Below are 26205 nucleotides of genomic sequence, written 5' to 3'. Positions count from 1 at the left end.
ATATATATATATATTCTATATAAAATAAGGGATATTGTTCCCTTTTCTGTGCGTGTGTGTGACATTTCTTGGTATTTCTCCTTGTGGTTTCTGCTGATAGTTTTTTCTGCCTGTTACATAGCACTGTCATTATGTCGGACAAGAAGGGAACTACTGGGTTCAAGCAGTGAGTGACAAGTGTGGGCGAAAGATGCCCAACTCTGACAGGCTTTTTTTGTGTCTGCTCTCTTGGAGTTCCTCACCTTCAGGTCAAAAGTTCATCTCTCGCACGTTGGAGCAAAAGAATAAACTAATTCTAAAAGGGTTACGTACAACTCCTTTTTCGGAGCCCCTCTCTGAGGCAAAGGTCTCAACACCTCCAAAGAAAGAAGAAGAAAAGTCTTTCAGATGTTCTTCGTGTTTCACTGTTGCAGTCATCATACTTGAGTTATCTGCCTGCAGGTAGCCCTCAGTCGGCCCGAATACCAGCGACTTAGTATTTCTGCGTTGGTTCCTGTCGCTCCAGGACTGATGTCAGCGTATAAAATCAGGCAGCCGACACCATTACATCAGTCTTTCTTGCCAAGGAGCCCGAAGCAGAAGCAGTTTGCATGAGTTCCAGTCGGCCGCTACCTGAGTTTTCGTTTCCGAATTGAATATTCATGAAGTCTTTTAAAGCTAAGTACCCCGTTGGGGATCCTTTTTTCTTGCTCTAATCGATGTCAGAAAAAGTTAAAAATGGTCTCGCCTGTGGAAAGCAAATACCACACCGAGATTTCCATTCTTACTGCGTCACCTGTTTAGGCCCACACCACGACTTACCTCGCTGTCGGTTTTGTGCCTTGTTCAACGCCATAACTATTCGTTGTTGGGCCCTTATTGTCACTAAATACTTTTGTTGTCTATCTCCGTATTCCAAAATGGCTTCGGTAAGCCATCCGACTACCAATCTTCTGAAAAAACGTAAGGATAAAAACAGAGACAGACCGCACAGGTCCAAATTTGCCGACAACACTTCCGTTAAGCTAGTCGCCAGTTCGCTGGTACACAGTGAGGTGCTTTCAAAGCCCCTAATGCCTACTTCAATGGATTTGCAGGCCTCTACCGAGACCAGTTCGGAGTCCAGTATGCCGTGAGACTTTTCGACTGCGGAACCTGTGGATGTCTTTACCTTGGATGGGGTCAGGAGCCGCTGAGCAGGCACTGGTTTCTGTGGAAGTTCTTGAACTACAGATATTTGACATAATCTGACGACTTCTTTCACGTCTTCAGTTCTGTCTAAAACTACTGAGTTTCTAAGGCCAAGAATACGAGCTACACCTAAAAAAACGATAACTCAAACTCAAGCACCTGCTTCCTTGCCACAGCATCAAATGCTTAAAATGGGAGAAGACCTTATTATGCTGATTTGGGGAAAGCCAGCCTTCCCTTGCTAAGAGTAAAAGAGACCTGTCCCCAGCAGCTTTAACAGACCAAGAGTCCGACTGTGAGGTGTCTGATTATGAAGACATGCCTTTATCTGCTTATGAGAATTCAGATGCAGAGGAATCCATTCCCTCTGCTTCTCCTTCAGAGGATTTTTCATTTGGTGAAACCTTACGTACTTTGAGAGCATTTCCACTGGGAATGCCAAGTCTATCCTCAGTCCAAAAAGAGTCTCAGAGAATTTCTAGATGTGCCAAAACATAGGCCTTTAGCAATACCCCCCCCCCCCGATCCTGGATGTTGTGGATGATGTCTTTATGGAATCCAGTCTAACTCCTGATATTTTACCCCCTGCTCCTAGGAAACCAGACAGGTACTACAGAGTCCCTGACTCTCGCAAATTCCTTTTCAAAAATCCTACTGCTGACCCAGAGGTCATCTACCAGGGGCCAAAGGTATCAAAGCAACTACACCTAGGAATCCCACCCCTTCGGACAGGGATTCCAGAGCTTTAGACAGATTGGGTAAGAAAATATACACCTCTGCAACTCTTGCCATTAGGGCTTTGAATTGCCACTTTCACATGCTGAAGTACCAACAACATATTATGGAACTTGTTAAGCAAAAATTAGCTACCTTTACAGACTGCCGAAAGTAAAGAATTACAAGAGCTTATGCATTCTGCAAGCCAAGTCAGCAAGTATACTTTGCAATGTGGCTTTGACGCCCTAGAGGCATCTTGCAGGGCAGCAGTCACTGGTTCTGTACTGAAAAGGCATGCTTGGCTTAAGGAGCAGACCTTGCCAGACCATGTCAAATCAAAATTACTAGATGCTCCTTTGAAAAAGGACAATCTGTTTGGCACCAAAGCAGAAGAGGTTCTTAAAAAGATGGAAGGAAAAAGCTAAATCTATGCAGACAGTCAAAGATTTCTTGCAAGTACAGCCTCCTAGATTCAGTAGGCATTGCCCCTCGAAGCATTGGTCCTTTCCAGCCCCCCTCTAGGCTGTCTCAAACTAGACCCAGGGGAAACAGACCCCCCCAGACTACAGTCTCAGGTTATGCAGAGATCTAAGCAATGGAGTGTCTCCACTTTAAAAACGGGGCTGTTAAGCCACCCCCTTACGGAAAGAATTCACAATGATTTCTCAACTCCACTCTCCACCTCTGCCCAACTGCTCGTGCCCCTAGGAGGAAAACTTGCCCATCATGCAAAAAACTGGTCTTCCATCACCAAAGACCGATGGGTCCTCAATGTTGTATCCTAGGGGTACAAATTATACTTCCACTCACTACCAACCCCAAAAAGGGTTCACAGACCTTCCTACAAACCAGTGGACAGAGTCACATAACCAAGTTCAGTCCCTGTTCTCCATAAGGGCAATTCATCCTGTTCCTGCGGAACAGATAGGTCAAGGGTTCTATTCCAGACTTTTCCTGGTACCCAGAAAAGAGGGTACTTGGCACCCAATCCTAGATCTTTCCATTCTAAACACCTTCTTGTTGGTACCAAAATTCAAAATGCTCACCCTTCAGCAGCTTCTTCCTATGCTGGCCAAAAATGCCTGGTTAGCCACCTTAGACCTAAAAGAAGCCTATCTGCACATCCCTGTCAGGGACTCGTGCAAGAAATACCTACACTTCAGGGCAGGATCTATGCATTATCAGTTATCTGCACTTCCCTTTCACTTATCCACTGCTCCCAGAGTATTCACAAAATGCCTGGCTCCAGCCAGTGTCTACTGCAGACAGAGAAAAATTAAAATTTACCCGTACTTGGACTGCCTGAGTCAGGCAGACAGTCAGGCAATGCAGTTGCAGCACCTGACATTTGTAAAGAGCCTTCTAACTTCCTTGGGGTACACTATCAATGAAAAGAAGTCAAAACTAGTTCCCAGTCAAAAGATTGTATTCCTGGGAACAAGCTTGGACACAGCATCCCAGATGCACTCCTTACTCCAGAAAGCAAGCCTATCTGACAGGCTACTTCACTCAAATGGCCACCAGAACCCAGCTGTCCGCAAGGAAAATCCTGCAGGCCCTAGGGTTTATGGCCTGTTGCATCCTACTAATTCCATATGCCAGACTGCATATGAGGTAACGTCAGTGGTACTTAAAATGTCTTTGATGCCAACATTCTCAGGACCTGGAAACTGTCATTCCTGTCATACCTTGTCTAAGGGCACAGTTATTCTGGTGGGCAGCAGCATGCAACCATAACAAGGGACTTCCCTTTACTCAACCCCCCCCCCCAAACCCTAACCACAGACTCGTCAGACTATGCTTGGGGGGGCACACCTTCACCATTCAGGGCCACTGAAGCCCAAGTCAAATTCATCTGCACATCAACCAGAAAGAGATGCTAGGTGTTCAGCATGCTCTAACAGGTTTCAGATCCCTACTCTCACTAGGACCCTTGCTAATAAAAACAGACAACATCACAGTTTTGCGGTACATCAACAAGCAGGGGAGAACCCTTTGTTACCCACCCTGCAGGCTAGCAATGGCCCCATGGAACACGGCCTTGGACATGCAGGTCAACCTGCAAGTTCAATTCCTGCCAGGCAAGCAAAACTTAATGGCAGACGACTTAAGCAGAAATCTCCTAGACCCACACTGCTGACAATTAGAGCCCGGCACCTTCAGCCTTTTGATCCAGAAATGGGGGACCCCAGAGGTGGATCTCTTTTCCTCCCCCTGCAATCACCAGCTCAGCAAATTCCTCACCAGGACACCTCACAGCAGGGCCTGGAAAGTGGATGCCTTATCCTTCCAGTGGGTAAACCTCTCAATCTGTGCATTTCTCCCTCTGCCCCTTCCCTCAGGAATACTGCTCAAGATAAGACAGGACAGGCCAAGGACAAATCCTGATTGCCCTGGACTGGCCACACCAGCACTGGTACCCTCTACTGTGCAGCCTGTCACCATTGCCACCCTGGCACATACTCCGGAGCCCGACCCAACTCACTCAGCAGGGGGGACAGATCTTGCATCCACACCTGCAAACCCTGAATCTTGCAGACTGGCTTATTCCTTGAATTCTCTCCCAGTGACCAGCCTAAGCAAGCAGGTGCTGGACGTCAGTCTTGAAGCCAGAAGACTATCCTATGCTGATAACTGGAAAAGGTATTGCTCCTGGATTTCAATCTAAAGGAGAGGACACAGCTCTCCCCTCCCTACCTCTAATCCTGAATTACTTAGCAGATCTACTCCACAGAGGCCTATCCTTCTCCTCCATTAAGATCCATGCCTCTGCCATCTCCGCTCATTACAACACTGAGCCACCCCTCTTCTCTCACCCTCTTATCAAACAGTTCATGAAAGGGGCAAATAACTTAAGGCAACCAAGGAGAGCACCCACCCCTGGTTGGGACCTTAACTTTGTAGTGGAAAAGCTCACGCTACCCCCTTTTGAGCCTGCAGCATCAGCAGAGTTAAAATTCTTGGAAAACAGCATTACTTCCGGCCATCACTTCAGCTAGAAGAGTGTCTGAGCTACAAGCACTTAAGGCTGTGGAGCCCTTCATTATTTTTCATGCTGACAGGGCCTCCCTCAGGACTAATCTTTTTTATGCCTAAAGTGGTGTCCAGTATGGCTCTCAACCAATCTGTCCATTTGCCAACCTTCTTCCCTAATCCTCAAAATAAAGGGGAAAGGATCCTGCATTTCTTGGACATGCACAGACAGCTCAGATTCTCCCTGGATAGGACTAAGCCCTTCAGGAAATCTAACCAGTTACTACTCAGTTTTGCACCGGGGCAGAGTGCAAGGCCATTTCAAAACAGACAGTTTCCAAATGGATAGCACACTGTATTAATTTCTGCTACAAACATCATGGGAAACCAACCTCTCAGGGGGTCAGAACACATTCCACTAGGGCAACTTCTACCTCTACAGCATTCCTCAGGGGAGGCCCTACCAGGCACATTCTGGAGGCTGCTACCTGGAGTTCTGTATACACATTCACCAAGCATTACCACGTGCCTATATTTTCCAAATCCGGGGTGGGTTTTGCAACTGCAGTCCTGTAGGACATACTTGCCAGCCCAAACACTTCTTGACTGCTTCCACCCTTTCTTCAGCTTTGGGAATCAACCCAAGTGTGATGACTGCATCAGTGAAACACGAAGAACATAGTACAGTTGTGTACACTTACCATAAAGTAGATGTTTGAGTGTATTCACTGTTGCAGTCCTGGTTTCCCTCCTTCCAGTCCCCTTCTCTCTCTCTCTCCTCTCTGTGTATATTACTCACCCCTGGCAGGGGTATTGGTATTTACTTTTTACTGATGGTGATTTTCCCACCATAGCCTAGCTCCCTATTGGGGGGCTCCTGACATTTGGGGCAAGAAAAACTGATGTAATGGCGTCTGCTGCCTGTTTTTATACCCCTGACGACCGGATGTCAGTCCTTGAGCGACAGCAACTGACGCAGAAATACTAAGCCTCTGGTATTCGGGCCGACTGAGGGCTACCTGCAGGCAGATAACACAAGTGTGATGACTGCAACAGTGAATGCATTCGAACATCCACATTTATGGTAAGTGTACACAACTGTACTTTCCAACTTCTCCAAGTCCCAAGGAACCAAAATCCTCTCAAACAGTTATGGAACCATCTCCTAAATTGCAAAAAATGTCTTCCAATGGTTACGGCACCAGAGCCTACGGCCCTTTCTTCAGTGCCGAAGTCAATAATCCGTACTACCAAACCGGCAGCCTTGATTTCTTCTTCGGTACCGATAGCTACTTTGGTACCAGACACTACTACTGCACCGATGATGACTTCCTTCACAGCTCCATCCTGTTCGATGGCGAAACCTGAATTATTGCTCAGGACCAGATACTCCCCTACAATAGACCCCTTTTATGGGCAGCAGTATAGTCCATTTCTGGTCAGACCTGACTCCCCTTCCAGAGTATCTACAGGTTCCACCAGGAGTCTTTCTGAAATAGATGTAGTGAGGCTTGTCGATTCTTAGCAGCCAGAGGGATCCCCTTTCCTACTAAAACCTCCCACCTGGAGACAAGGGTTTTTTTTTTTTTTTTGCACAGACTCTGACATATCCTCTTTTGACCTCTTCTCAGGCTTCGGAGCCCTCGGTAATGATGACTGTCCCAGTGCCTATGCCTTCAGTTCCTGGCTCTGCTACCTTCCAGGGTTCTGGAGTCAACCCTCTGGACTTCGCTCCTTTCAGAGCGGATCCACCCCCAGGATCCTGACTGGTCTGTCGGCACCGTGACACCTAGTTCAGCGCCAAATTTTTCTATGGTGCGATCTACGGTTCTGGTTGGTTTCGCAGTTCCTAGTCCTCTCGGGGCTCCTATCCTGGAGGTGGGTTTATCGGAGCAGAGTGTGACCCTGGTTCTGAGGTTGTGCCTCTCTGTTCCGGGTTTCCATCTCTCTTCAGGTGGGCCTGCCTTCTAGGTGATGGAGAGGGTTCTTGCTTCCACGAGCATGCAGTTGGCACCTCCAGCGCCAGGACCTGATCTTTCCCTTTCATCTGGCATGCAGTTCATGCAGCCCACCACACGGACGTCAAGCACGGGAGCAGCAAGAATCCCTGCTCCAAGGCACCCACTCTTCGGACTCCTCTTCAGAAGATACCACTGTGGAGCCACCCTGAAAGAGAACATGCAAGAGGAAGCACGTGGATTCCCTTGAGGAATCCATCACCAAAGATACGGATTTCGATGAGGGAGAAGGGTCCCCATAGTCACCCCCTGAAGATGTCTCATTTGGTGACATACTGGAGATCCTGAAACAGAGGGGCGACTGGAAACCCATCAACCCTTCTACTGAGGAATCTGTATTCTTGCAAGCCTTCCATGCTCGACCATCTTTCTCCTGGGTGACCCCACCTGCAGATGAACTTGTTACACTCATTGTACAGCGTGCATGGAAGGCCTCTAACAATGTTGAGCTGATTCCCTGGAGGTCTGATAAAATTCTTTCCCCACCAGAAGTGGTCCAGAAGTTTGACAGTAGACGCCATGGTTGTGGCGGCAGCCACTAAGAAAGAACTAGTGGAAGAAAGTTTGACTGTCCATCCTCCGAACAGGGAGTCCCGAACGATTGACAGACTAGGGAAGTGGACTTGCACTTCAGTAACCTTCGCCTTAAGGTCCCTGAATTACATGGCACATTTTACACGTCTCCAAAGAGACCTGATTACAGAACTCTCGGGTACTTTGACTGGGGTACTACCTGAGGAGATGCGAGATAGTCGCCTCTTAGCTTGCTATCCTAGAGACCATCTCTAAATCCTCCATGTGGTTGATAGCTCACACAATTGAGCAGGCAGACAGGGCAGCCGCTTCAGGCGTCATGAGACGCCACGCCTGGATTCACTTATGTGACTTCACAGATCCCTTCAAGTCTTCCTTCGTCAATGCTTCTGTTGATGAGTTTTCCTTATTTGGCTCTAAAGTTAAGGACACATTAGTCAGGTGTGAGAAAGACAGAAAGACCCTATCTTCCATGAGATATGTTTTTCAGCCCCTCAACGACCCTACTCCAGGAATCAGAGAAAGATGTGGTTCAAAAAATCCCAAGGACCTTTCTGCAACACGCATGGCAAGCAATCCCCCTGGGGCAGAAGGGGAACTCATCTGGGAGACTCCCCTATCATGGCCGAAGGGGACTGTGAAACCAGGCTCCAGAGATTCCTTCTCTGGTAAACCCTATCAATGCTCCTAAAGAGTTAGCTCAATTGCTTTCCTGTGGAAGCAGCTGGGGACATTTTTCCCTACACCACTTTGCCTGGCAATTGATAACATCAGATTCCTGGGTGCAGAGGATTATGACCAGAGGTTGCCATATTCCCTTCAACCTTTACCCCAAGCCTCTAAGGCAAATCCCCAATGTTCCACCCAGTCAGAGGGATGCAGCAGCACTTGAAGTTCAAACACTGCTAAGACAAAGTCATCCAGTCAGTCCCACCAGACTTATTAGGATTTGGATTTTACTCAAGGTTCTTTTTAGTTCCAAAAAAGACAGGGGACTGGAGACCAATTGTGGATCTCAGTGTACTGAACAAGTTCGTCAGACAAACAAAATCCCAGATGGTCACAGTTCTGTCCATTCTTCCTTTTCTGGAGAAGGATAACTGGATGTGCTCTATAGATTTTCAGGATGCATATTGCCACATTAAAATGGACAAACGATCCAGAAGATATCTCCGCTTCTGGCTTGGGGTCAATCATTACCAATTTCAAGTACTGCCCTTTGGACACTCCACAGCCTCCAGTGTGTTCACCAAATGCATGACAGTAGTAGTAGCTCACCAGAGACTACAAGGATTCCACGTATTTCCATACCTAGATGATTGGCTCCTCACCACCTCAACCAGGAGTCTGCTACTCTAAACCATATCATACCCTCAAAGAAAAGCTAGGAATCTCCATAAACTTAGAAAAGTCAAAGCTGGTACTGACCCAAAGTCTTCATTGGGGCAACGTTCGACACACTATCCTGCCTAGTTGCCCTAACGCTTCACAGCCTGTTAAGACTGCGATCTCAACTCTAAATAATACTTTCTCAGAATCTTGTCTCAGCTTGACAGGTCCTACAACTGCTGGGCTCGATGGCAGCCACAATCTCACTGGTACCACTAGCAAGATTTCATATGAGGCTACTCCAGTGGCTCCTATAATCTCAATAGTCTTTCCTAACACACCGAATGTCTTACCCTATCCACATAACAAACCGATGTAGGCAAGAGTTGGTGGATGAAGCCAGAAGAATTATGGTGTCGCCCTTTTTCTCTCCTCTAACCCAAAGCTCCATTGACCACGGACGCTTCCCTGATAGGGTGGGGTTGGGGGCATTTTCAAGGAAAGATAGTCCAAGGCACTTGGTCCCCCTTAGAGGCCAAACTGCATATCTGTGTCCTAGAACTGAGGGTGGTGCTCTTAGCATTGCAAGAATTCCAAACAATCCTTCCATCGGGGACAATTGCAATATGTCAGTAGTCTGGTACATCAACAAACAAGGAAGAACCAGATCCTATCCTTTATGCCGGGAAGCCCTAAGAGTGTGGCAAAGGGCAATAGCTTTCAACCGCTTTCTACTAGCAATGCACGTTACAGGGAATTCCAATCTGATTGCAGACAAACTGAGCAGGAACATTCTGATGCTTCATGAGTGGTCTCTCAACCCCATAGTAGTGACTCAAATATTGCGTTGTTGGGGCCGGGCTTGCTGCAACCTCTTTGCTTTCCCCTTGAACCACAAGTGCAGCATCTTCTTCACCCTGACCCCCCCCCCCGGGGGTAGATACCAAGAAATGCTTGGTTTCACAATTGGCCCCCGGGTCTACTGTATGCCTTTCCCCCTATTCCCCTCATTCCACAGTTCTTGAAGAAAGCACAACGTCTGAGAAGCAAGGTTCCTCATTGCTCCCTATTGGCCCCATCAAGTTTGGTTCCCCTTCATATGGCCTCATTTGGTTCACCGCCTGTGGTACCTGGATCCAACCCCAGCCAAGACTTCTATCTCACCCAAAAGGGCTGGTCTATTCCAGCCTTCACAGTCTCAAACTGACAGCTTGGTATCTCCACTTACACTAATTGCCAGGCAAATAAACCTATCTTCCCCAGTCCAAAAGATTCTTCTGGCTTCCCATAAACCCTCAACCAGGAAACTCTGTCACAGCAAATGGGTCAGGTTTGTAATTTTGGGCTAAAGAACAAGGACTTGATCCATTTTCAGTGCCGGTCCACAAAGTCTTGGAGTACCTGTCAACCCTATTCCATGCAGGAGCTTCTACCTCTACTATTACAGTGCACCTAGCGGCTAACACCAGTTTTCATAATGGTTTTAATGACTCTTCATTAATGTCCCACCGTCTTTGCAAAACTTTCTTGAAAGTAGTTGTACACCTCAGACCACCTATTAAAAGCCCAACTGAACCAAGGAATTTGACTTGGGTTCTACAAACTCTAACCTGCTCACCCTTCGAGTCTTTTGCCACATGTGACATAAAGTTTTTATCTTGGAAAACCTTATTCCTGGTAGCCATCACCTTAGCCAGGAAGGTATCAGAATTGCAAGCTGTTAACCCTTCCTTTTTGCCCAAGGTTATTTCAAATTCAAGTCTCAACCAGTCTATCGATTTACCAGTCTTTTTCCCCAAATTTTCTAATAAAGGTGAATACCAGTTACACAGGCTGGATGTACATAGACAGTTACATTTTTACTTAGACAGAGCCAAATCCTTCAGAAAGTCAGACCAGCTGTTCATAGCTTTTTCATGCCCCAGATTGGGCAAAGATGTTTCCAAAGTCACCTTGTCACAATGGTTAAGAGATTGCATTACCTTTGTCTACCAACAGAGCAAATTAACCTTGCCTACTAGAGTCAAGGCTCACTCCACCAGGTCAGTCTCCACTTCGGTGGTATTTCATTCCAGAGCCTCTGTGGATTATATCTGAACAAAAGCCACTTGGGCAACCCCCCCATACCTTTATCATGCATTACAAATTGGATATGGCCTCCAGGGAAGAGCATCTTTGACTCAGTGGTGCTCGGGAATGTCCTACCATAGGGCCATCCAGAACACACAGTAGCTGAGGGATTCAGTCCTATCAGTAAGGAATAAATGAAGATTTAAAACATCAGATAAAGAAGTTATGTCTTACCATAACATTCCATCTGTGTTGTAGATATTCATTCATTCCTTGCACCCTGCCCTCTTTCCTTCTGGCTGAAGACTTTTAGGGGATCTTTTCTGGTCCTGTCTGCCTGGTAGGGCATTTGCTCAGAAAGGGCCTCTATTGTCTGTATTCATTGCGGGCAAACTAAATCTGAAGAAAGGAGAAGAGGGGCAATATGGGTAGGACTTAGCTCAAGAGTTTTTTTAACTGGCGCAAGTTTGTGTATTGGCCGAGTCTGTTTCAAGGATGGAACCAAAGTCCTATCAGTAAGGAATGAATGAAGATCTACCACACAGATGGAACGATATGGTAAGACATAACTACTTTTTTACATACATACCTTGGATGTATGTGGGAAACAGGGGTTCTACCTCTGCAGAACCAAACCCTTCAGGAGGATTCACAACCTTGTTGAATTAGTGTCTTATAAACTTGATTCTTGACTGACTGAAGTCACTGTTTCTAGATGGCTTTCTGATTGTGTATCATATGTTTATTCTGCTCACAGTTGTTTTTACTGTGTAAACCCAAGTTTATTCCATGAGGTGTGTTACCACTTCCAGAGCCTTTTTTTAGAAACTCATTTAAGATTTGTGCAGCAGCAACATGGTCTACATTCCACAGCTTTTCTAAGAATTATAAATTAAATGCTATGTTGGGGTTTAGAAGTTCTTTGGAGCCACAGTCTTCAGACGTCTCCTGTCATGATTCCACCCAAGTGTCCAGTCGCAGGGGATTCTGACTCATCAGTCTTATTAGATGTATAGTATGAGGCGGATACTGCATTTATGTACTTACCATTACACTGAATCCTTTCATCCACTTCTGTTTAATACGACAGGCCTCCTTCCTTTCCTCATCTAAATTGCCATTTCTTAGGGCTGGAAGGACATTTCAGATAATTTCTGTTAGTATATAAAAAGCTTGCCTTTATTTCTTAGTAACAAACTCCATTTGAGGCAGCCTCACATACTGTGAGAAGACGACGTTTAAAGTACTTCAGGCTGGAGCACTAGATGTTCTTCGTGTTTCACTGTTGCAGCCGTTACATTTGGGTTATCTACTTGCAGGTAGCCCTCAATCGGCCTGATTAACAAAGTCTTGGGTCTTGCGTCGGTTGCTGTCCCTTCTTCCATCACGTCAGGTCATCAGGGGTATAAAACATGCAGCCGACGCCATTATGTCAGTCTTTCTTGCCGTGCGATGCCTGATGCAGAAGCAGTTTGCAAGTGCCAGTCGGCCAACTCCTGAAATTTTCATTTTCGAGTTTCAGAACCGAAGTCTTCAACTAAAGCCAAGTACCCCGTTGGGGAAACATTTTCATGCTCCTTACCGATGTCAGTAAAAGTTAATAATTGCATTACTTGTGGAAAGCAAATACCTCATAAATATTTTAATTCGTACTGTATTCCTTGCCTAGGCCCTGACCACGACGTACCTTGCTGTCAGTTTTGTGCTTTATTTAATCAGCGCACTATCCAATGTCGGTATATTTTCGCCTCTAAATATTTCTGTTCTCGGTTTAATTATCCAGAAATGTCATTGGTTAGCCATCCGACTACCGGGATTCCGAAAAAACGCAAAGATAAAGACAGAGACAGGCCGCCGAGGTCCAAAACTGACTACTCTTCTCCTAAGCCAGTCGCCAGTTCGCCGGTACTCGGTGAGGCGCTTTCGCAGCCCCTAATACCCGCTACTTCTGATTCGCAGGCCTCTACTGAGACCCATTCAGAGTCCGGTATGCCGAGAGATGCTTGAACTATGGAACCCGTGGATGTCTCTACTTTGGATGGGTCCAGACCCACTGTGCAGGCACCAGTTTCTGAGGGTGTATTCAGGCCTACGGACTTGCATATTAAATCAATGCCTCCTTCTTTACTTAGGCCTAAATCTTGATCCATGCCTAAAAGAACGACGCCCAGGCCACATGCTCAGGCCTCTATGCCTAAAAACAAATGATAAGAATGGCTGAAGATCTAATAACTCTAATCAGGGGTAGCCAAACACCCCCCTCCCCCCCCCCCTTCTAAGAGGCCTAGGACTGAAGTTGATTATGAATCTTCTGATCAGGGTTCTGTTTTTTCTGATTCTTCTGATCTGAATTTGCCCTTATCTACTTATGAAGATTCTGATGCAGAGGACTCCATTCCTTCTGCTTCCCCTTCTGAGGATTTTTCTTTTGGGGAAACCTTACATACTCTAAGGGAGCATTTCCACTGGGAAAGCCAGTATTTTTCTGATTCAAAAAAGAGGCTTAGGGATTTCCTTCTCCTACCTCAGCATAGGCCTTTAGCTATTCCTCCTGTACTAGATAGAAGATAAAGAAGATAAGAAGATAGAAGATAAAGAAGATAAAGCTAAATCTGTGCAAACTTTTAAAGATTTTTTTACAAGTTCAGCCTCCCAGATTTAGTAGGCACTGGCCCTCTTAAGAATTGGTCCTTTCCAGGTCTTCTCAAGCCAAACCCAGACACAGCAAAAACCCCAGGTTTCAGTCCGGGGGGGGGCAGAACTAAGCAGTGGGGGGCCCTCCATTTCCAAATCTGGGAATAATAAGACCCCCTCCTATGATTAACTGTCTCAATGACTCCCTTTTAAAATTTCCAAGCACTTATCAACTGACTGCCCCTTTGGGGGGAAAGATTGCTCTTCATGCAATGAATTGGGAACTTGTTACCCAGGACAAATTGGTTTTAAATATAGTGTCCCAGGGATACAGATTTCACTTCCACACATTGCCAACATCAAGTGGGTGGCCGGACCTACCCCCAAATCAGTGGGCAGAGGCCCAAAAATAAGTACTTTCTCTCTTAAGCATGGGGGCTATTCAACTGGTACCAGAAGAGGAAAAGGGACAAGGTTTCTACTCGAGAGTTTTCCAGGTACCCAGAAAAAACAATTCATGGCATCCTATCCTGGACCTGTCTACTCCAAACACCTTTTTGGAGATTTCAAAATTCAAGATGCTGACTCTTCACCAATGCTAGGCAAAGATGCCTGGTTGGCAACATAAGATTTAAAAGAAGCATACCTGCACATCCCAATCAGAGAATCTTGCAGAAGATACCTATGCTTCAAAGCAGGCTACACGCACTATCAGTTCTCTGTACTGCCCTTTGGTTTATCTACTGCGCACAGGGTATTCACAAAGTGCCTAGCTCCAGTTATTGCATTTTGCAGGCAAAGAAATATTCAAATATACCCATACCTGGACAATTGTCTAATTCAGGCAGAAAGCCAGGGCATACTTTTGAATCATCTGGCCTTTGAACAAAGGGTTCTAACTTGTCTGGGGTACACCATAAACGAAAAGCAACTGGTACCCTGTCAACAAGTTATATTCCCGGGAGCAAGCTTGAATACAACTTCCCAGATGGCTTACCTCACGCCAGAGAAACAAATTTATTTGTCAACCTACTTCAAACAAGTGGCCACAAAATCCCTGCTATCTGCAAGACAAATACTGCAGGCCTTTGGGTTCATGGCTTCCTGCATTCTTCTAATTCCATATGCAAGACTGCATATGAGGAAACTACAGTGGTATCTAAAAAGCCTATTGTGTCAACATTCTCAGGACCTAGGAACAATGATTCCTATCATACCTTGCCTACGCTTAGAGTTCCTTTGGTGGGCAGAGGCCTGCCACCAAAAGAAGGGACTACCTTTTACACCACCCCCTGCCACCCAAACCCTAACAACAGATGCATCAGACTATGCATGGGGGGCTCACCTGGCTGGGAAGCTCATTCAGGGCAAATGGAACCCAAGTCAAATCCAACTGTATATCAATCAAAAAGAAATGTTAGCTGTATAGAATTCTCTGACAGCCTTCAAGGACCACATTCTTCCAGAACAACTAATGATGAAGACAGACAACACCACTGTTATGTAGTACATGAACAAGCAGGGGGGTACACATTATTACCCCCTCTGCAGACTAGCCATGGCATTGTGGAACACAGCCTTGAGCTACCAAGTGCACCTACAAGCTCAATTCCTGCCAGGAAAATTAAATACACTGGCAGACGGGCTAAGCAAAAACCCCATGGACCCACACGAGTGGAAACTGGAACCAAGGACTTTCAACATGTTGGCAAGCAAATGGGGGAGCCCAGATATAGACCTATTTGCCTCTCCCCAGAACTACCAATTGGACAAATTTTGCACAAGGACTCCCCACAAACAAGCCTGGAAAGTGGATGCTTTGTCCTTCAGCTGGAGCTGGAAAAACCCCCCCACCTCTGCTCTCCAAAGTACTACTAAAAATCAAACAGGACAAACCAAGGATGATTTGATTGCTCCAGACTGGCTGCGCCAACACTGGTACCCCCTTCTGCGCAGTATGTCACGGTTATCTCCATGGCACCTGCCTCAGACCCCTTCCCTGCTGTGTCAGCAGGAGAACCAGATTCTGCACCCTCAGCTTCTAACACTGAACCTTGCATCCTGGCTAATTACTTGATCTCTCCTTTAGCCATCCCTCAGCAAACGTGTGATGGATATCATTTTAGAGGCAAGGAGGCCAAGTACTAGAAAATCCTATGCTGAAAAATGGAAAAGATTCTGTGCCTGGAACCATTCTCAAGGGATGAGCACAGCAGCGCCCAATTTACCTCAGATTTTACAATACTTAACTGAGATGCTTCACAATGGCCTGTCTTTTTTCCTCCATTAAAATCCAAGCCTCAGCCATTTCAGCTCATTATAACACAGAACCTCCCCTCTTCTCTTATCCACTGCTCAAGCAGTTCCTCAGAGGGGCCAGAAATTTGAGACTACCCAGGAGAGCTCCAAACCCAGCCTGGGACCTTAACTTTGTCTTGGAGAAGCTCACTCTACCTCCTTTCGAGCCAGCTGCTACTGCAGACTTAAAATTTCTTTCTTGGAAAACAGCTTTCCTTTTAGCAATCACTTCAGCTAGAGGGGTATCTGAATTACAGGCCCTTATAGCAGTGGGGCCTTTCGTCATCTTTCATGCGGACAGGGTGTCTCTCTGAACCAATCCATCCTTCATGCCCAAGGTGGTATCCAGTGTGGCTCTTAATCAGTCCATTCATTTGCCAACCTTCTTTCCCAATCCACAGAATAAAGGGGAATGGATACTGCATTCTTTAGATGTGCACAGACAACTTAGATTCTACTTGGACAGGACTAAACCTCAAAGGAAATCTGAAAACTGCTGGTGGCATTTGCTGCAGGGGCAGATGGGAAGGCTATTTCAAAGCAAACCATTTCTAAATGGATAAGCCATTGCATTCATTTCTGCTATAAGCATCATGGAAAACCTATCCCCCAGGGGATCAGACCTCACTCCACCAGGGTTGCATCTATCTCTACAGCCTTTCTCAGAGGCGTCCCTACCAGGGACATCCTAGAAGCTGCTACCTGGAGTTCTGCACATACTTTCACCAAGCATTATCATTTGCCAATTTTCTCTAAATCCAGAGCTGGCTTTGCCACTGCAGTCTTGCAGGGCCTTATAGCTGGCCCTAATGCTATCTAAATTCCTCCTCTCAATCATAGCTTTGGGAATCTACCCAAATGTAATGACTGCAACAGTGAAACACAAAGAACCCAGTACAGTTGTGTACACTTACCATAAATGTAGATGTTCGAGTGTATTCACTGTTGCAGTCCTGGTTACCCTCCCTCCAGCCCACTAACTTCTTTTGGCTATACCTCTACTTTCCTTTACTATGTTTAAAAGCCTTTTTGGTGTATTTGCTTTTTTATTGGAGGTATATCTTTGTACTTTAATATTTAATTGCTTCCCATTAGGGGGGCACCTGACAACTGGGACAAGAAAAACTGATGTAATGGCGTCGGCTGCATGTTTTATACCCCTGATGACCTGATGTCATGGAAGAAGGGACAGCAACCGACTTAGGACCCAAGACTTTGTTAATCAGGCCGACTTAGGGCTACCTGCAAGCATATAACCCAAATGTAATGACTGCAACAGTGAATACACATGAGCATCTACATTTATGATGTGTACACAACTGTACTTTTTATTGGCTTATACTCAAGTAGCTCAAGGATCCATCAGTTGCTTTGGATGGACATGGATGAAAGTATCTTATTACACATTGCAGAACAAAATACTTTGTATTAGTATTGCATCACTTCCACACTAAAATCTTCAAGTCAGTAGTGTTTTTCTTATTGAATACCTACTTACGCATCTGAACATTTTCTGAAAAGGTTCATGTGGATCAGTCCACCAACCTAAACATAAGTAAATGTATTTACACTGATCTTTAGTGATTTCCTGTTCCACTAGAATAATGTCTGAATTTGTAGGCCTTGATATACAGAAAACCCTGTGTGTGGTTAAGCAGCTTTGGTTAAAGACAGTCTCTCTCTTTCATGCCTAAAGAAGTCTTTGCTCTCTCAAACGTATTTGTGCACGAACAATTGCAATACTATCCTAAAACCATCAGTTTGTCTGATTTTCATTAAAACAAGACTACCTTTGTCAAACACAAATCAAATTACTGTTTTATTGTATTTGTTGTAACAAATGTACACTTTTTTTAAAGAACAAAAAAAAGACATACTCTAAAATAGCTGCAGCTAATTTTTGCTTGCTTCAGAAATGTTTCCAACCAGGGTATTCTGTTGGAAGTATCTTGAACCGGCATATGTACCTATAAATCTTTACAAGTTGATGCCTCAGTCTAGAGGTAGGACAGGCATTAACAGTGCTGTCTTTCAGGGAATCTTGTGACTGTGTGCCACCCTGGATTGTATGTGAATGGTTTGGGCCAAATCAGTGGGCAGAGGCCCAGAAACAAGTACTTTCTCTCATGAGCATGGTGGCTATTCAACCAGTACCAGAAGAGGAAAAGGGACAAGGTTTCTATTAAAGACTTTTCCTGGTACCCAGAAAAGACAAATCATGGCATCCAATTCTGGACTTATCTACTCTAAACACCTTTCTGGACATTCCAAAATTCAAGATGCTGACTCTTCACCAGTTACTTCCTATTTTAGGCAAAGATACCTGGTTGGCAACTCTAGATTTAAAAGAGGCTTACTTACATATCCCAATCAGGGAATCTTGCAGAAGATACCTCTGCTTTAAAGCAGGCTACTTGCATTACCAGTTCTCTGCACTGCCCTTTGGCTTATCTACTGCGCCCAGGGTCTTTACAAAGTGCCTGGCTCTAGTAATTGCATTTTGCAGGCAAAGAAGTATTAAACTATATCCATACCTGGACAATTGTCTAATTCAGGCAGAAAACAAGGACACTCTTTTAAGCCATCTGGCATTTGTAAAAAGGGTTCTAACTTGTCTAGGGTACACTATAAATGAAAATAAATCACAAATGGTACCCTTTCAAAAAATTACATTCCTGGGTGCAAGCTTGAATAAAACTGCCCAGATGGCTTTCCTTATGCCAGACAAGCAAAATCATTTGGTGACTTACTTCAAACAGGTGGCCACAAAAACCCTGCTTTCTGCAAGGCAAATACTGCAAGCCTTGGGGTTCATGGCCTCCTGCATTCTTCTAATTCCATATGCAAGACTGCATATGAGGAAACTTCAGTGGTACTTAAAAAGTCTATGGAGTCCGCATTGTCACAACCTGGAAACAATGATTCCTGTCATACCTTGCCTGCAACTAAAGTTCCTACGGTGGGCAGAGGCCTGCCACCAAAACAAGGGACTGTCATTCACACCACCCCCTGCCACCCAAACCCCAACTACAGACTCGTCATACTATGCTTGGGGGGCATATCTGGCAGGGAAGTGCATTCAGGGCAAATGGAGCCCAAATCAAATGCACCTTCATATCAATCAAAAAGTAGTGCTAGCTGTACAGAATGCACTGACGGCCTTCAAGGACTACCTTCATCCAGGAATATTAATGATACAACATCACGGTTATGTGGTACCTAAATAAGCAGGGGGGTACACACTTCTACCCTCTTTGCAGAGTAGCCATGACATTGTGGAACACGGCCTTGACCTACCATATACAACTACAAGCTCAATTCCAGCCAGGAAAGCTGAATACTCTGGCGGACGAACTAAGCAGAAATCTCATGGACCCACAGGAATGGAAACTGGAACCACGGATTTTAAACATGTTGACATGCAAATGGGGGAGCCCAGACATAGATCTTTTTGCCTCACCGCTGAACTTTCAGTTAGACAAATTTTGCACAAGAACTCATCATCATCTGGGAAAACCAGTCAGTCTATGCCTTTCCCCCTCTGCCTCTGCTCTCCAAAGTTCTACTAAAAGTCAGACAGGACAAACCAAAAATGATTTTGATTGCTCTAGACTGGCCTCGCCAACACTTGTACCCACTCATGTGCAATGTGTCCCACCTTCCACCGTGGCACCTGCCTCAGACCCCTTACTTACTGTCTCAGCAGAACAACCAAATTCTGCACACTCAGCTCCAAACTTTGAATCTTGCAGCGTGGCTAATCACCTAAATTCACCCTTAACATCCCTCAGCAAACCTGTGATGGATGTCATTTTGGAGGCGAGAAGGCCTAGTACTAGAAAATCTTATGCTGACAAATGGAAAAGATTCTGTGCCTGGAATCAGTCTCAAGGGATAAGCACAGCAGTGCCCAACATTCCTCAGATTTTACAATACTTAACTGAGATGCTTCACCAGGACCTGTCCTTTTCTTCCATAAAAATCCATGCCTCAGCCATTTCAGCTCATTACAACACAGATCCTCCCCTCTTCTCTCATCCTCTGGTAAAGCAGTATCCCAGAGGGGCCAAAAACTTAAGACCGCCCAGGAGAGCTCCAACCTCTGCCTGGGACCTCAATTTTGTATTGGAGAAGTTCACTCTCCCTCCTTTCGAGCCAGCTGCTACTGCAGACTTAAAATTTCTCTCCTGGAAAACAGCTTTCCTTTTAGCAGTCACTTCAGCTAGAAGGATTTCCGAATTACAGGCTCTTATGGCAGTGGAGCCTTTCGTCATTTTTCATGCGGACAGGGTATCTCTCAGGACCAGTCCATCCTTCATGCCTAAGGGTGGTATCCATTGTGGCTCTTAATCAGACCATTCATTTGCCAACATTCTTTCCCAATCCACAGAACAAGGGGGAGCGGATTCTGCATTCATTGGATGTACACAGACAACTTAGATTTTACTTAAGCAGGACAAAATCTCAAAGAAAATATCAACAACTGCTGGTGGCATTTGCTGCAGGGGCAGAGGGAAAGGCCATTTCAAAGCAAACCATTTCCAAGTGGATAAGCCATTGTATTCATTTCTGCTATATGCACCTTGGAAAAACTATCCCCCAGGGGATCAGATCCCATTCCACCAGGGCTGCATCTACTTCAACAGCCTTTCTCAAAGATGTTCCTACCAAGGACATTCTAGAAGCTGCTACCTGGAGCTCAGTTCATACGTTCACCAAACATTACCATTTACCACTTTTTTTCTAAATCCAGAGCTGGCTTTGCCACTGCTGTCTTGCAGGGCCTTATAGCTGGTCTTAATGCTGTATAATTTCCCTCCACCCAACCACAGCTTTGAGAATCTACCCAAATGTAATGACTGCAACAATGAAACACAAAGAGCATAGTATAGTTGTGTACACTTACCATAAATGTAGATGTTCAAGTGTATTCACTGTTGCAGTCCTGATTACCCTCCCTCCAGCCCCTTTTTTTTCTGGCTGTACCTATACCTTCTTTCACTATGCTTAAAAGCCCTTTTGTTGTATTTGCTTTTGGGATTGGAGGTACATTTTTTGTATTTTTAATTTTATTTGTTCCCCATTTGGGGGGCACCTGACATCTGGGGCAAGAATAACTGATGTAATGGCGTCGGCTGCATGTTTTATACACCTGACGTCATGAAAGAAGGGACAGCAACCGAGGCAGGACCCAAGACTTTGTTAATCAGGCCGACTGAGGGCAACCTGCCAGCAGATTACCCTAATGTAATGACTGCAACAGTGAATACACTCGAACATCTACATTTATGGTAAGTGTACATAACTGTACTTTGTTTGTACTACAGTAGTACTTGTGCTAGATTTCTGATGCCTGTTGACGTGCATGAGCTTTACAATGCCAGTTATTTTAACAGCAACACAGACTTGTAACAGGCAAAAGTTTTAACTAATAGAATTTTACAATGTAGCCATTGATGTGTACATAATGTATTCAGAATTGGAAGATGTGACCTCTGACTGCCCCATGTACAATACCTCCTGCATAATAGTTTCTCATCTTTTTTTTTTTTTAAATATTTCACATGGAGTACTGGATTATCAAATAGTTCTTTTTTGTAATTTCTGAAATCATACAGGAAACCTTACAATCAAGTGAAAAATCGGTATAGTGATGTTCTCTGCTTGGATCAGTCCAGAGTGAAACTGAATTTTCTGAAAGACGATGAGGTGAGCATCACGCTAACATTTGTTTCTACAAATTAAAAAGAAATGCATTATGTGCGATTTCTTTTCAGAGCTACTGTTGGAGCTAATTTATCTGAAAATGTTAACATTAGAATTTTCAGGGCAACACTGTATGAATAATTTTTGGAGGAGGGCAGTAATATCCAGTAGTTTAGCAGAATAAATTAAAATGTATAATCTTCTTTGAGCAAGTAGGCAGCATGCAGGCTGTTGGGTGGAAAGAGAAATTAAATGATATCCTGGAGGTTTACTTGTAACACAGGCAAACAATATCAGTTTTAGTTTATTGAGGTAACATGAAGGTTGCCTAATGGTGGGGACTTGTAGATCCCTTCCCTTGTGCAGTTTTTTCTTCTAGCTGCATGTTCCCAAGTCAGCAAAAAAAGAAAGATGGTTCTGTTGTTGCATTAAATCTTTACATGTAGCTGCCCGTCCCTACCCTGTTAAATGGTTCCATGGGAAACATGACTAGCTATAAAAAATGAAATGCATATTCCTCAGGTTAGTGGAAAATGATGGCTGTGTTGTGTCTACATTAATTGTAACTGGCATGCATTGGATTTAGATCCTTAGAAGCCATGCCTACCCTAGCCAAGCAGTTTCCTACCTGTTTTTAAAGACCTAACATCTTATCCTAGGGTGAGTTTACAGATTCCCATTCAGTTGTCAAGGCTGTCTTTAAAGAAAGCAAGGTAGGTATATTGTTCACTGTGTAATCGAAGTATGTTCCATAAGTAGTGAGTTCACTGAAACACAGTTGTTTATTCCTTCATCTGATTCTGTATTCTAATTAAGAATGTACGTCATGTTGATCACTGCTGTAGTAGCCTTAGGTGTATCCTGCACAGGATATAACAGACGGCCAGCTCCCAAAGCTTTAGGGTACCATCCATGCACCCAGATCTAAGCCTTTCAAAGCTTTTCTGCTGTTGAAGAGTACCTAAGCCTTTCAAAGCTTTTCTGCTGTTGACGAGTACTCTGCAATGCGGGCTTTCCAGAATCGATGGTCAGATTGGGCTGTTCCTTTGCTGAGCAGATAAGTGCCCTTTGGGGAAAAACCTTCCACGTTATAAAAACTGTTTTGTTTTATTGTACTTTCTTGTTTAGGAAAGTTATTTTTAGGCTAGGCATATATATTTTAATGGAATGTCATGAGATTTAACTGTACCTTTAAACGAGAGTGCTCTATTTTCCTGTCAGTTTAAATGTTTAAGGTAATTGAAAACAATTTTTTCCCTGTGGAGAAACTGTTAATTTTTTTTTTGAGGCTGGCAAAGTGATTTAAAGTACTTTTTACTTTGTTTTTGTGTGAAAAAGTGACTTTAAAAAACTTTCAATTTTTACTGTCTTTTGGCACCATTTTTAGCTTGACAGTGTAACAAACTATATCAGTCCCATGTACGGTCCTTATTCCAGCCCAAAACAGAAAAAGTTAAGCAAACAGGCTTTGCCACCACAGCAGGCTAGCAGTTTGCTTCAGCCAGTGTTGGGTGACTTTGCTGTGGCTATAGCTTGTACTTCAGCCCACTCACCTTTTAACCTGGATCCCTCTGGTATAACACCTAGAGCCACTATGGACTAGGGGTTAGCCACATCTCCTGTGGCTGTTGTGGTCCCCTCCATAGGCAAGGGAGAGCCACTCTTGTCTGCTCTGGGAGAAGGAACAGGGAAGGCTCCCTGTTTTGCCAGAATGTTGTGCCCATCCCTGGGGAATCTGCTGCTGTCATTAATAACACTATTTGCTTCATTTTTCCTGTAACAACGAAACAGAAAGCTAAACATGTATCCAGTCCTCCTCAAATTTGTTTTTAGTCAGGAGTAGTTTACTTGGTCTGGATCAGGGTTTAATTCAGGCTATTGGTTCTTATAAGATTATTTCTTGTAAAAGAAAGATCAACAGCTTAGCTTCAGTTCTTCCATTGTGAAAAGAGAAACTGAGAAACAGCCAGTGATATTTTCAGCTCGAGTAAAATTCAGGTACTGGCTGCTAAGTACACCGTCTGGATGCCCGAAAAATAGAAGTAAGAGCCTGAAAGAAAATCAGCTAGAAAAGGTGAAAAGAAAAAACTCTGGGAAGAATCTTGCAGCTGTTCAGCACAAAGCCATTTAAGCCCCAGCTTTGGTGCAATCATGGTTTCCAGTAACTTAGAGGAAAAATAAGTCCAATCTGTTCAGAGCTTATTAAAATAAATTAACCCACTAAAGAAGTATATCACCTCAAATAACAAAAGGCTGTAAAAAGTGGAAGATGCTTTAAACAAATATTCAGATGAGCTGATAAAACTGGAAAAATCAGAGGTTGAAAAGAAGGAAAGGCTAGCTGAATGAGACTGCTGAAGAAGCGAAGTTTCAAAAATGGTAGAATTAGGACAAAACATGTAGGAAAAATCTGAGATTTTATGTTGAACCAGAGAAACTAGAAGGAACAGACTGTTATTTTTATGAAGGACTAATAAGCAACTGGACTGGTATTCCACAGTAGGAACTGTTGATTGAAAGGGCTTACCATGTGTATACTCCAAATCTGGCCATGAGAAAGCAGAAAAGACCTTTATTAGTAAAGTTGCAAATGTACCAGCAGAAGTAATTGATCCTGACAAAACTGTAGCAGAAGGGCTAAGTATTAAAAGTTGGAGAGACAGTAGAGTGTTTGTGGAAAATGATCATTCACTGTACACCAGGCAGAAGAGAAACAAATTTAGTCTGGTAATCAGGGAATGTCAAGAGGCAGGAGTGAGATTCAAGCTGCTGTATCCATATGTTTTTAGAATATTTTTTCCTGGAGGCTCAGTGTAACTTTTTGATGCAGAACAGGCTAAGGAGGAAATGCAAAAGTCTGCCCTAAAAAACGTGAGCAATCATGCAGAAGGGGACTCTGCTTCTCATTCTTCTGATAGTAAAACACACAGAAAGACTTTGCAAGTTTAACTCTCTTCACTGTTCAAAGAAAAATGTTTGAGAGAGAGAGAGAAGCTCACTAGCTGACCAGAAAAACAGAGAGTACCTTGGAAATGAACCAGAATCTGTAGTTGAGAGATGGAGATGAAAAAGATAATGATCAACAACAAGATAATTAAGGAGCAAGTGAGACTGCAAAGCATCAGTCACATTTGTGAAATACGCTTGTATAAGAATAAACGGAAAGAATGGACTTTTATTGACATTGTTAAACTTGCGGGGAATTGAAACGCATTTGCCTCACTCCATTTCATTAGTGTTTGGCAGGACTCCGAAGAAGGAAAAACATAACCAAGCAAAATAATGTGTTCTTAATATTTCTGTTAAGCATTTCATATTACAAATTTCATAATTTTATAATAAAGTATTTTTAGTTCTTATATGTGATAAAGTAAACAGATGCCTTTTTTCATCCTCTTCTCTTTCTTCATTTTTGGTATTAAATGTAGGCATTGCAGTACAAAAGAGGAGAAAAGCTAGGCAAATGCATGTTTAAGTTATTAGGCTGTAATCTTGGGTTGTTGAGGTAGGTGATGCTAAGCGAAAGTAGCCAGATCTTACTATATGTAGAACTGATATGTTTTGTCTTCTGCACGGTCGTGTAGCTAGGGAGGGGCAAGAGGAGCAGTTGTCCCTGTAGCAAAATATTGAGGGAGCAATAAGCTAATCCCACATCTTTAATGCAATACCAGCTTTTAAAAGCCGGTATTGTATTTCCGGTCAAACCTGAGCACTGTTGTCGCACCATGTGTGGTCTAAACTGTAACAAGTAGTTTGCTACTGTTTAAAAGGTAAAAAAAAAACACTTTTTTCCCTTTAACTAAAACCTCCCCAATGTAGTCTGTCATGAAGGATACCGATTTTGATGAAGTTTCACCACCAGATGAAATCTCCTTTAGAGATATATTAGAGATCCTTAGACAAAAAGGTGGTGGAGTTCCAAAAATACCTCTCTGGAAGAAGAGAGGTGTTGTAGTGCTGTGTGCAGGCAAGGTATAAACTCTAGCAGCTGTTTGCTACAATTTATAAGAAGAAATTATTTATTTGTATTTTTTAAATAGAATGGAGAAGAGTCGGGAACAGAGCACAAAAACAGGACCTGAATGGCTAGGAAGGAGAGGGTGGGGGCTTGTTGTGCATCTGACTAACTGATTGGTGTTCCAGGAGAAGGAATGTTCTTTTTTTTCACTGTTCAATGGAAGAGCTGGGGTGGGGAGTGGATCTGTAATAAGCCAATTGCTGCAATGTAGCAGTTGGTTTAGCACAGTAAAGTACCTTTATTTATTGGTTATTTCTTTCGCTTCACTTGAAGAACTGAGTGGGTGCGGTGGGGTGCTGTTTGAGACAGCCATACATGTACTTCTGCTTAGGTGAATGTCTGGATTAAGACCCTGGGCTTAATCTAATAATGCAATCTGATGTTGTCCTTTTCATTCTTCCTCAACCAAATTGACTCGGCTGCATATTCCAGATTTCAGATCCAACTCTCGAGCTCCCATTACCTCAGCGATCATTTGTCACCAAGTTCCTCTCTTGAGCTATTATTAGTCATTACTCGTGAGTTTATAATTCATATTTTTTCTGTATTATATATTTCTCATTTTCCTCCCTTTCAGTTTATCTCTGCTGTTAGCATTGGTGTCCCTTGACCTTGCTGCTATGTTGGATAAAACCAACAGGCTTCAAGAAACATGGATATAAACTGCTGGTTTGTTAAAGGGTCATCTTCCTGCTTCTACTACATCTTCAGGGTCTCAACCCCCCCCCGCCAAAGAAT

The 26205-nt window shown here is 44.0% G+C and overlaps 1 protein-coding gene across 1 annotated transcript in view; it reads left to right on the top strand.

The window, feature by feature from the left end:
* Positions 1 to 26205, top strand: part of LOC122791399 (tyrosine-protein phosphatase non-receptor type 9-like) — a 594700-nt gene that overhangs the window by 365311 nt on the left and 203184 nt on the right. Inside the window, exon 7 of the mRNA XM_044059141.1 lies at positions 21362 to 21452. Coding sequence (XP_043915076.1) covers positions 21362 to 21452 — 91 coding nt within the window. The remainder of the gene's footprint in view (positions 1 to 21361; positions 21453 to 26205) is intronic.

The sequence above is a fragment of the Protopterus annectens genome, chromosome 17.part0 (assembly GCF_019279795.1).
Source record: "Protopterus annectens isolate FY-2018-M chromosome 17.part0, PAN1.0, whole genome shotgun sequence".
NCBI classification, from domain to species: domain Eukaryota; kingdom Metazoa; phylum Chordata; order Ceratodontiformes; family Protopteridae; genus Protopterus; species Protopterus annectens.
This window is presented reverse-complemented; position numbering and strand designations above follow the sequence as displayed.